The following is a 12,618-nucleotide window of genomic DNA, read 5'->3' as shown; positions in this document are numbered from 1 at the left end:
CACTTGAATGGACTGAAATTTTCCTTTGGACCAATTTTTGGGGACTTTTGTCCCCCCCCCCCTTTTTGCAATTTTTTTGTATCAAATAAATATGGTTACACCAAAAAAGAGATTATATTTCATCAGCATAACTATCAAATTTATGGAAGATGCGGATTCCATACACATGCACACGCAGAACACAAACATAACGCTTTATTCAGAAACTGGCAAGGGAAAATGGTGACTAAATATCATTAGTGTCAATTCTAAGCTTTTTCCTTACAAACCATGTACAACTTACCTTCGTCATCGTAGCCAAAACATTATCAGATTGTTGAAAGATAGGTGGAAATAATTTGAAAATAATCAGCACAAGAGGACAAATGCAAAAATTACAATCAGCTCGTAACATCAACATATTGCTTGACTGTGTATATTTTATTCAAAACGAAAACTTATATATAAATGCTGTTGTGTTCAGACAGATGTTTAATGTCAAACCCCATGTTCCTTTACATACAAGGATTATTCCAAGGAATTATTTAGGTATTTGTAATCTTTGATTTAGTTTGTAACCCGAATTTGTTTTCTCTCAATCAATTTATGACCTTTGAACAAACTTATACTACTGTTGCATTTATTTGAATGATGAGGATAATAGGCAGTCAATTACTCAAGATGATAACCCAGATGTGTAATGTTGAGCTTCCTTTTCTACTCAAATTAATAGTTATAATAATTTTCGAGGAAAATGGTCAGGAAATATATTTCTAGAATCATCGTTATCAGTTTTTGGTGGGGTTCTTGCTACGTCGTTTTCGTTTTTTTTTCGACTTGAAAGTTTGAACATCACTTGTTTAACTTGTCCGTGTTTCATATATTTAAACTCAAGTCTGAATTGTACTTTCTTCTTAAATTCCATCAAGTTATCAACAGAACAAAAGAATAGCATAAACATAACGTTCATGTAAATCTCTCCTTCAAACTTCCCTAGCTATAAAACCATGTTTAATCCACCATTTGCTACATAAGGAAGTTCCTGTACCAATTCAGAATTATGAGTTGTTTTCCATTCGTATGCTGTGTTTGAGCTTTTGGTTTTCCCTATGATAAGGGACTTTCCGTTTTAAATTTATTTTGAATTTGGGGTTTTTTGGGGGTTTTTTTGGCAGTAAAATAAAATGTTATATATTTCTATTGTCAGCTTTGGTCAATGGTGGCAAACATATTTGATCTTAAAGATTGCACACATGCTTATTTTAATAAACATGAATGTAATGTGTTAATCTTTATCGCAAAGTGGTACACAAAACAAGAGTTAATTTGCGTGTATATATACACACACACAAAACCTGAATTTTGGAATTTTAATTTTAAATTATTCATGTCTATAGATTATATATATTTACAAATACTAGTACCAGATTTTACATGTACCTTGTTTGGACTTGTGTGTGTTATTATACGGTACATAATAGTATGTAGTAGATATATAAAGCAGTAAACTTTTCTGGCTGTCGAATGTTTTCGTGACTAATGTTTACGATTTTTAAACCGATTGCAAAATGACAGATCCGGAGTATTGCTGTGATTTTATAAAAACCTTGTACAGGGGTTACAATAACACTGATGATACCAAACTATGGTGGACGAAAAGCCATACTTCAGCTATGGATAATAATTAAAAGCCTTAAACTAGAAGGAGTGGATCATCTATTACATCAACTTTTCTGAAGAAGGCTACCAGATTTCTCATAAAAGTTTGTAAGACCCTTGATTAACAATCAGTAAATCATAAAAAAAAATGACCAAAATCATTATTTGGCACATATAGTAACTAAAACAGTACACTCAATAATGAACATATATACCAAGTTTGGATTGAATGTGTCCACAAAATACAATTTATCTTAACTTTATAAGCCATTAACTGTTCATGATCAGAGAACTGTGAAAACAGTGTCAACACCCAAATTTTCCATAACTATTTCAACAGATCATTTCATATTGAACCTGTGTACTACGTTTCAGGTCGATGATACTACAAACTAGCCTAACCTGTAACCTGTGTATGACTAACAGACTGACTGGCTAATGGACTGACTGACTAATGGACTGACAGACTGAAAAACATTATGTCCCTCAGATATCTTTGGCGAGACATTAAAATACTGAAATTCTCTCATATATTGTAGTCATATATACTAAATAAGATGCAGTGATTAGCAAGCCATAGTTAACTATTTGTGAATGTTTAAATATAACGTAAGGTAAACATAGTGTGATATATGTTCTACCTTCCTCTGATCTGAATGTAGTCCTACTTGTAGGTACATACATATGTATGTAATGGGTAAACTTATTCATCACACAAACCATACGCAAGTCAAAGAGAAAAACACATTTAAACAAAACTCAGAAGTACAGCAGAACTTGTATTCATTTTTAATATTGGTATAATCAAATACCATGTATAATCATTCATATTTCAAGGACAACAAAAAAACAATAAAAATAAAATAATCATCATATAGAAACATAAATTACAGATGTGATAGTTTTAACCATGAACCTAAATACACATTTTATACTGTATTCAGCTATGTTAACATATGAAAACCTGAATTTGCATTTGATTTAGTCTAAATTGCACTTATATACTAACAAAAGATGTTAGGGAATCTAAAACTTTGTTTTAATTGATATTTATAATAAAAAAAATGAAAGTTTTTTTATTACCATTGTCCAACTTACTATACAAAACATACATGAACATTATATTTCCATAAATATAAACTAAAAAATCTCTTGTTTCACAGACCAGAACAAAATATGTCTAACTACCACAAAATACAATAAATTATGTAAGTTAAATAGAAATATATTCAAAGAGACAAAATCGAATATAATACTGCAATCTTTTATAGATTTAAGGTGAACATATATCATTAAGTCTATAAAAAATATATCTAATCATAATACATAATAGTAATTTAACCTTCTGAATTAGCATTTAATTTATATGGATGATCAGCACAAAATAACATATATATCTAGGTCCTTTTATCTCATAATTGATTTTTGATCAATTAATTTCCAGTGGCAAAAGCTTAGGCCAATTTCACATCTTTTTAAAACATCATAATTTTTTTATTATGATACAGTTTATAAAAAAGCTTTAAAAGCATTTATTTTGGTAGACATCATGGATTTCTGATCTGACAACACCAAAATCTTAAATCTTATAATAAATAACTTTTACATGTAAAGTTTGAGATAAAAAGTTCCTAAAAAGTAGCATAAACAATTGTGTTGGAATTTTTATCTACTTTACTCTTTCAGAACCATCAAAAGAATGAGATAGTTTATATCCTAAAAACAGTAGCATAAATCTTGGAATTTTATAATCAAGAAGAGTTGTAAAGATGCAAATGAGATCTTTTACATACAAACAATAAATATATATACAGTTTTAAAAAAATTACTGGCTTTTGTTTTTGAATTTCAGATCAACAATAGAGTCAAAACTTTTCCATTTAGTTAGAAATTTCTGTTCTATTAGCTTTCTTATTTCTTAGAAGATGACAACCAGAAGAAAGCTAAACATGCTAAAAGGGGTAAACATATAACATGATTTTTCAGAAGTGATGTGATAAAACTGAATGATATTCTAGTATACTAATGCATAATTATATAAGGAACCATTTGCACTGCCTGCGACACAATTTCTGTCTTTTTCAAAATATTATTAGTTTTACTCGAAATGATTATTTAAATAATTTTAGATAAAAAAACATAAACTACATGTGCCAAAGGACCAGATAAAATAAACAAGTAAATTAAATCCATAGTGGTAATATTTTCAAAAGTTTGAAGTTGATAAAAAAAATGTAATAGAATGAAAACTTGTCACATGTACACTTACAAAGTTAATTCTAAGAAGAATACATATCAATATATACAAAACTCTGTTATGTAAGACTATACTTATTATGTCTTGTTTATTTGTAAAAACATCAAGAAATACTATGTTGAAATAGAAGACATTTTACATATATTTCCATGCAATTTGTCATGATTTAAAATCTATTGAGCTATTTCTATACAGGCAAATTGTCTGCAGATCTAGAATGACACTTTCTACAATGAGATATTAAATTCTTAAATTTATAAAAGGGAAGAGTAAAATCCAGAATTAGCTTAACTGTGTAATGATTAGGAATTGACCCCTACACAAGCCACTACTGTTTATCTCAACACAGAGGAAGTTATTAAATGTGACTACTTTTCAAAAACAATGCGACATCACTCATATGAAATAAGTATCAAACTCATATTACACCTGAAAGACATGGGTTTCATCTTACAATTAATATATGTTTTGAAAAATTAATTTATAACTGATGGTTACTGATAAACAGATGAAGTTTTTTTACTAGTATAATTTATGATAACTGATCAACTAATGTGTTCATATAAATTTAAATTAATCAATGTGTTTGACAAAAAAGGAATTTAAAACCTGAAGCACAAAGCATTAAGATATAAAATTTAGATTGTCTGTATCACCTTATTTTTTTAGAAGTTTTTAAAGACCTTTGATAATGTCCATTGTATTGAAAAGACCCCTTCTCATTTTGCATTCTGTAGGTTAAAGATCACGGTCACAGTAGGAATTAAAAGCTATGAATTTGAAAATTGTTTGACATAAATAATTATACAAATTATTAAGCTTTGTAGTTTTTTTTATGTCTTTTATGTTCTACATGTTTTCATGTCATGTTTAAGGATAGCAGAAATGTACATGTATAACTCACATGTGAACATGCATTCATACATACCCCACACATGCAAGATAATCATTACTTCAAAGTATAGCAGGATCTATGTAATTATCAAAGGTATCATTTATATTTAAATGGAATATTCATAAAATATTTCTAAAATGTTTGGCAAAGTAAATTTTTAATTACCATTGCAAGATATCAGGGATGGGGTCAATTGGCAGTATGTATGGTCATAAGGCAGTTTTTAGAGGAATAATATACCGGTAACAAATTTAGTACACTCAAGAAGCTTATCTTCGGTTAATGAAAAAAAATATCTATTTTTTCGTTATCCATTATTTTATACATTTGTCTTCAAGCTGCATTTAACACCAGTGTTACATATTTTGTTTCTATGACATTTTACTTCATACTTTCTTATAGATAAAATATTGTGACCAAAAATCTGAACTTTCAATTCCTTACAATACCACAAAAATGAAGTTTGAAAAATTAAATCAATAATACATTTCTATGCTCACACTTGCACACAAGCATCAATAATGATAAAGAAAAAAATATAGTTGATTACAGTTTTATTTCATGTACCCTGATATAAATCTAACAGTCCCTTACAATAGTCTGGTAGGATAGATGATATAGCTTTTTATTAAGAGACACCAAAAAAAACACAGTTCATCTATTTAACATAAAATTACTAAAGGACAGCCAATATAACTTTCAATCTGAAAATCAGACCAACCAAAATAATTTTTAATACATGTAAACACATATGTATCAATTAAACTAGTACAATTTCATTTTAATATTATATTAATACACAACCGACTAGCACATTCAGTAAAAATAACTTTATTTTGAAAATGCTTAATATCAAAACATAATTATATTTTATTTATATATATTATGGAACAATATTGCACTTTTGTTTGACAGCCAAAAAACAACAGATATAATATGTCTTAAAATGTCTGCTATAAAAAGACTATTATTAAGTTATTAACTATGATTAAAAAATCTAATCCAGATAAATAACAAACATAGTTATCCCAATACTGAAAAAATATTATTTTAATTTTTAATTTTAATACAAATAAAACTGGATCATAGTGAAATAATTTTTCAAAACTTTTTTCTACCATAATCTTTTGATACTTAGTTTTTCCTTCAGTTGTCAATTAGGCATCACAATCTATAAATTTTGTCAAGTTTCTTTTCGCCAATTTCAGTATAAACATGATAAAAGATAAAATCATGAAATATTTTCATCCATTTTAATGGGAGATAGCGATAGGAGACTTGAACAAGACACAAAATTTTGAAATTGCAATAATAAACTTTTTTACAGTACTCTTTAATTCTTTATATTACTAAAGGACCAGAATTCAAAGTAGTAATATTAAATCAAATGATTGGCATTCAATGATATTTTTTTAATAAATATCTAGCTATTTCTTTATCAATTGTTTTAGTGTAAAGTAAAACAACCTTCCTTTAACATACAACTACATGTACAAACATTTAACCCACAACTTGATAAGATTAGAAGACATCACAACAGCATCTGACACCAATTACACTTATGGTCCCATTTTGGGAAAAATTTACTTGAAAGATTTGTAAGAAAAAACCTATCATACCTCATGCATACACAACTTATAATCATTCATATGTTGAACTATTTAACTTTTTATACAGTCATTCTTCATATGCACAATCAACATGATCAAATAACAATAATCTTCTGTAAAGCTACATGTATTAACAACAAGATGAACCACCTCCACCAACTGTTTGTGTATTCAGACTAATTCCACCGGACTTTGAACTGGCTAATCCTGAATCTCCACCAATTCTTCTCTTTAATTCCTGATGATAAAAATTAAGTTATAATAATGATGAGTTAATACTTTGGTATAGATGTTACATGTACATGGGTATGAACAAGATAAATTTATGTAAACTTCATGTAGTCGTTTTGGGCTTTGCTTGTTTTCAGTATCTGTCATTATCCTCGTACAGTTGTATCTGTACTTTGTATCTTTTGTGATTTTCCTTAACGGTAATAATCTGTATCAATCTGATGAGTTACACAATTTTTAATTGCTTTTTGTAATTTGTTCTTATGTTGTACTTTTGCACCATGTCCGAAATTAGGAACCATATATCATATGTTTTTTGTTTATTGCTTTGTACATAAATTGTATTGTTTTACATTAATATGTGATATGGGATTTGCTCATTGTTCAAGGTCGTACTGTTCCCTATAGTTGCTAATTTCCATGGCATTTTATCTCTGGTGGAGAGTTTCATTGGTTATCAAACTCATCTTATTATTTTTAAAGGATACTAAATCACTTAAAAATAAATGTTCACAACTTTCAAAAGGTCATTCTATGACTATTCAAATAATAAGATGTGGTATAATTACCAATGAGACAACACTTCACCAGGGACCAATTTTTATTATTTATAGATCGATAAATATATTTCTACAATTACAGGTAGGACCAGGTACTCAAATTAAACAATAATTATAGATTATCGTTGGTGATCTCAACAAGATTTATTTTCTCCCTTGAGCTGGTACAGCGAAAGTGAGAAAAGCCACCGAGTTGGGATGACCAATGATAATCTGTTTATCGCTATTTTACCTAGGACGATGTCGTCAATTTCATGTCAATTTCGTTAGCAACGCCACATGGCCTCCTTAGTTTCTAGCGATAATTTTTCCATCTCAAGCGAGAAGCATGATATGAAAATTATCACAAAAAAAGATCAAAAGAAAAATGCACAAAATAGTGATAAAGTTTTCTTAAAGGTTATCAATTACTGTAGGAAATAAGAAGATGTGGTATTATTGTCAATGAGACAACTCTCCATCTGAGACCAACCTTCATTTATTTGATACTCTACAATTACAGGTAGGACCAGGTACCAGATTAAAACATTTCAGTCTTTTTTAACATGTTTGAGGTTGAAACTTACTGTAGCCATTTCTAAAAAGACTTGTTCCACATTTGTATTTTCTTTAGCACTTGTTTCAATCACATCAATCATGTTATGTTGTTGAGCAAAATTTTTAGCTTCAGAAGTATTCACCTCTCTTAAATGTTCCAAGTCTCTTTTGTTACCTGTAAAATAGGAAAAGTTTTCATTTACAATATAAATTTAAGTAAATTATACCTATTCATCATATTTATACACAGTTGATATTTTAAAACATAAAACTACACACAATAATAGCATTACCCATCAAACACTTACAAGCCATTCCTAAGTCATCAATGTTTCTTTATCTTTTGATATTAATCATGTTAATTGATTGATTGATTGTTAGACTGGTTGTATATTTTTTACTGCACAATTAAAACAATTTTCCCTTGATGATGTTCACGAAAACACTATGCAAACAATGGCAAACAAAATAGTAATAGTATTTCACTTCTCCCAATTCTCTCATGGAAGGAGAAGTCACTTCTCCCTTTTAAAAATCCTAGATTAGGCCCTGTAAATAAAAATACCTCAGACTGTACCTAAATATTGACTGAAGTGTCTGAATCTCACAGTGATGAGGGAGCATCTGTCAAAGTTTCCTGAAAACCAGGAAGGATTGAAAAAAAAGCACATTTAAAGCTTTTTTTAACATGTACCATAAAACATGAACATTATTTTTGAAGACCATATGTTGACTGAATTATGTTTTTATGGTGACCTGATTTGTTGGGTTGCTGTCTCATCATTGCTCAACAGCTACTTCCTTTCATACACACGTATTGCTCCTAAAAACAGAAAGTTGCTTACCTATCAAACACTGAACTATACTACCACCAGCATATCGTTTGACATCTTCTAACCATCGAGGTAGATCTTCAAAAGATTCTCTTCTTGTAATGTCATAAGCTAATATAACACCATTGGCACTTCTGTAATAGCTTTGTGTGATCGTACGAAATCTCTCCTGGCCAGCAGTATCCCAGATTTGAAGCTGGAAATTATACATCATAATAAAAATAAAATTGAGAATGGAATATTGTCAAAACAATTTATAAAATAAAATATTTGTATTCAATTAAAAGTTTGTAAGGGTTCCGCGGAACCCAGTGTCTCGCCTTCTATAGCTGTTCATAGCAGCCTCAACAAACATGAGGAAAAAATTAATTAAAATATTCCTCTCGTTACTATCTTTTCATTGTAAGAAGCTTCTGTCTGAGTTTTGAAAAAATCTGGAATAGTTTATGAATCTAATAAATGTTTTAAAAACTTTAACTGCAAACAGTTGTAAGAAAGAAAAAGAAAAACTAAGTCTATTTATTATAAATAAAATATGGAAAAACAGGAACAAAATTTTAACTAATTTCCCTTCTAGATACCAGCTTTTAGTCATAAATAAGCTTCGGTCCTAATTTGGTTCAAATCCAGGATAATCTTTAAGAAAGTAATTTTTATTAATATTATTTTTTTTAAACTTTCACCACAGAGGTAATGTAATGTTTCCTGGCAGAAAAACTAAGTCTGTTAATAAGTAAAATAGGAAAATTTTAAAAACAGCATTTTTTTTTTAATTTACTTCTGGATACTATCTTACTATAAACATGATAAACAAGCTTTTGACCAAGTTTGGTACAATTCCATGATAGTTTAGGAAAGTTATTAAAATTTCAAAAAATTTAACCACAGAGTGAATATTTGTGGATGCCGCAGGCGCCAACAACTGAATGTAGTATCGCTATGTCCCGCTTTTTCAAAAAAAGTTGAAGGCTCGACAAAAATCCATACAAACAGTAATAATAAAATAAATGGATATACTTAACAGAGCATGACAAAACTGTCAACACTTGTTGTGAAAAGTAAAACTGTGTTTATTTTATTGATAAATGTACATATAAATGTATCACCCACAGAAAAGAAAACTATTACATTGTATTTAACCAAACATATTTTTTCTCTGTATTAATGTCAGAACAACCTATCATGCCTATGGCATTTTTAACTTGATCTTAAATCTGTAATCATCATGACTGTTGTGTTTCAATTCAAGAGTTTTAATATGGAAATATATACCAGTCCACTGGTATGCATTGTACATGTACATTGTGTTTATATACATGTAGCCGATCTAAATATATGCCAGATACTTGTACGCCTTTTACATACACCTTATCTCTAATCCCGGCTGACCCAGCTGCTTGAACTTTTGACGCATACAACAATCACTTTTCCATTGTAGCGTCAGATATTTTGTGTTTTGGCATCAGATATTTTGTGTTATGTCAACATTTTACGGGGAACTTGTGTGATATCCAGTAATGGGGGACATAAGCGATAAGGTGTATTGTGTTAAGAGCGGATCTAGCAGATATTAATCCAATATACCAGTCATACCAGTCGACTTGAATATATCTCCGCCCCAAAACATTTATGATACAGGCCTCTCAGCGGATCGGCTATTAACACAATATAACGCATACCAGTGGACTGGCATATGTTTCTGCCCCCAAAACATCTATGATATGTGTGACTGTGGATAAACCTTCAAGTAATTTTAACAACAAATTCAACAAGATTAATTTTACGAGAAAGTTATGTGTTTAGAGGTATACTATTAACCTTCACTAATTTCCCATCAACTTTTAATGTTTTCATTGTGAAATCAACACCTATGGTACTCCCATGCTTTTCAACGTATGTTCCTGACTTAAAACGCTGAACTACACATGTTTTTCCAACTCCCGCATCACCTATCAACACAATTTTAAAAAGAAAATCAAAAGAATCATCTGTATCAGCTGATGACGGATAAAAAGCCATCGGAATATTAACAGACTTTTGTTGACATGACGAGAATAACCGGAAATATGACTAATATTCTCACCTCTGATTCTACCGGAAGTGATATTGTCAAATTTGTCGACGTTTTCTAGAAAATGATTAGATAGGTCGTTTTACATATGTTTGAGCTCAGAACATGGGATCGATCATTGCTTTTAAGAATGGCACAAACTTGAAGAATAAAAATCTTCAATTAACTACAATATTTGTTGAAATTGTAATGCGTAAGGGAGGCAACTCAAAATCGAATACATACTAATACCAAAATGCAAAATTCGAGAATATATGACAACTACGTACCTATTCCACGGATATTATTTTCCATTAAAATGACATTTTAATATTTTTGTTCTATTTTCGGACATTCCAAAGTGACCTTAGCAATACCCTTAAACATACGCAAAAAAATCATCATTATAAATGTAGTAAAACGGCCTTAATTCATAATGATTTTATTTGGGAGTACAAAGGTTTTTTTCAGTTTTAAATTCGCATGTTTAAAAAGTTAATATCGTAATAGAAATGATAATTGACTTTCAGGAGGGTAATCCCATTTATTTAAGTATCACATTATACAATAAAATTGAGAATGGAAATGGGGAATGTGTCAAAGAGACAACAACCCGACCAAATAAAAAACAACAGCAGAAGGTCACCAACAGGTCTTCAATGTAGCGAGAAATTCCCGCACCCGGAGGCGTCCTTCAGCTGGCCCCTAAACAAATATATACTAGTTCAGTGATAATGAACGCCATACTAATTTCCAAATTGTACACAAGAAACTAATATAAAAATAATACAAGACTAACAAAGGCCAGAGGCTCCTGACTTGGGACAGGCGCAAAAATGCGGCGGGGTTAAACATGTTTGTGAGATCTCAACCCTCCCCCTATACCTCTAACCAATGTAGAAAAATAAACGCATAACAATACGCACATTAAAATTCAGTTCAAGAGAAGTCCGAGTCTGATGTCAAAAGATGTAACCAAAGAAAATAAACAAAATAACAATAATACATAAATAACAACAGACTACTAGCAGTTAACTGACATGCCAGCTCCAGACTTCAATTAAACTGACTGAAAGATTATGATTTCATCATATGAACATCAGGCACAATCCTTCCCGTTAGGGGTTTAGTATCATACCATCATAGCATATATGAGAAGAACATAACCCGTGTCATGCCAACAACTGTTTTTAGAATAAATGTCTTTAGTTCCGACGCAAAGACCTTATCAGTGACTCAATATTAACGCCAAAATATGCAATCTTTAATGACTTGACAACAGTATCGTAATTATATCCCTTCTTAATCAGTCTATTTAAAGGTTTTGTAAGTTTCTGAGGTGAATACTGACTATACAAAAATGCTTCCAGGGCTGCATGTACAAAGAACTGAAAATTATTATGTGCACTATATTCAGTGTCAGTGAACTTGGAACATACTGGAACTACATAGAACAAATTATTTGTGATTTACCAATCAATGAACCGGACCAACATCAGTTCACAAACACAAAACCAAAAAAGCTATTTTAGTTCATCAAAAGCACTAGAAATGATAATACAGGAATTGCACCTCTGAAAAAAGAAGGTGTACTTGTTACAGACACTACTGAAAAAGCAGACATCCTTAACCAACAATTTCAGTCAGTATTTACTAAGGAACCACCATCTAATATTCCTGATAAGGGTCCAAGCCCATACACAAAAATGCCAGATATAAACATCACTACACCAGGTATCGAAAAATTGCTACATAAACTTAATCCACACAAAGCAAGTGGTCCAGATAACATCAGTGGACGTGTATTAAAAGAACTAAAAGCACAAATAGCACCCATACTTACCACCATATTTACCAAATCTCTGAAATCGGGAAAAACACCAAAAGACTGGAAACATGCAATTGTTGCACCAGCATTTAAAAAGGGTGAACGATACAAGGCTGAAAATTATAGACCGATTTCACTCACTTGTATTTGTTGTAAGTTGATGGAACACATAGTGACAA

At 30.3% G+C, this 12,618-nt stretch overlaps 1 protein-coding gene across 1 annotated transcript; it reads right to left on the bottom strand.

The window, feature by feature from the left end:
• Window positions 1-2,404: 2,404 nt before the first annotated feature.
• LOC134690311 (ras-related protein Rab-43-like) lies at window positions 2,405-10,626 on the bottom strand. Its single transcript, XM_063550285.1, has 4 exons — window positions 10,380-10,626; window positions 8,574-8,757; window positions 7,758-7,903; window positions 2,405-6,638 (listed from the first exon to the last, which is right to left on the bottom strand). The coding sequence occupies exons 1-4, from the start codon at window positions 10,578-10,580 to the stop codon at window positions 6,531-6,533; spliced, it is 639 nt and encodes a 212-aa protein (XP_063406355.1). The 5' UTR covers window positions 10,581-10,626; the 3' UTR covers window positions 2,405-6,530.
• Between the last annotated feature and the right edge of the window lie 1,992 nt (window positions 10,627-12,618).

The sequence above is a fragment of the Mytilus trossulus genome, chromosome 1 (genome assembly GCF_036588685.1).
Source record: "Mytilus trossulus isolate FHL-02 chromosome 1, PNRI_Mtr1.1.1.hap1, whole genome shotgun sequence".
NCBI lineage: Eukaryota > Metazoa > Mollusca > Bivalvia > Mytilida > Mytilidae > Mytilus > Mytilus trossulus.
Note: the sequence above shows the minus strand (reverse complement) of the source record. Positions and strands in the feature narration are given on the sequence as shown.

What these genes read in the sequence shown, in the direction of transcription:
- LOC134690311 (XM_063550285.1), bottom strand. Translation starts at nt 10,580, where the DNA reads ATGGCTTTTTATCCGTCATCAGCTGATACAGATGATTCTTTTGATTTT. An exon ending in TATAGTTCAGTGTTTGATAG is followed by an intron (nt 7,904 to 8,573) that starts GTAAGCAACTTT and finishes CCTATTTTACAG; the next exon opens with GTAACAAAAGAGACTTGGAA. An exon ending in TCTTTTTAGAAATGGCTACA is followed by an intron (nt 6,639 to 7,757) that starts GTAAGTTTCAAC and finishes TTTTATCATCAG; the next exon opens with GAATTAAAGAGAAGAATTGG.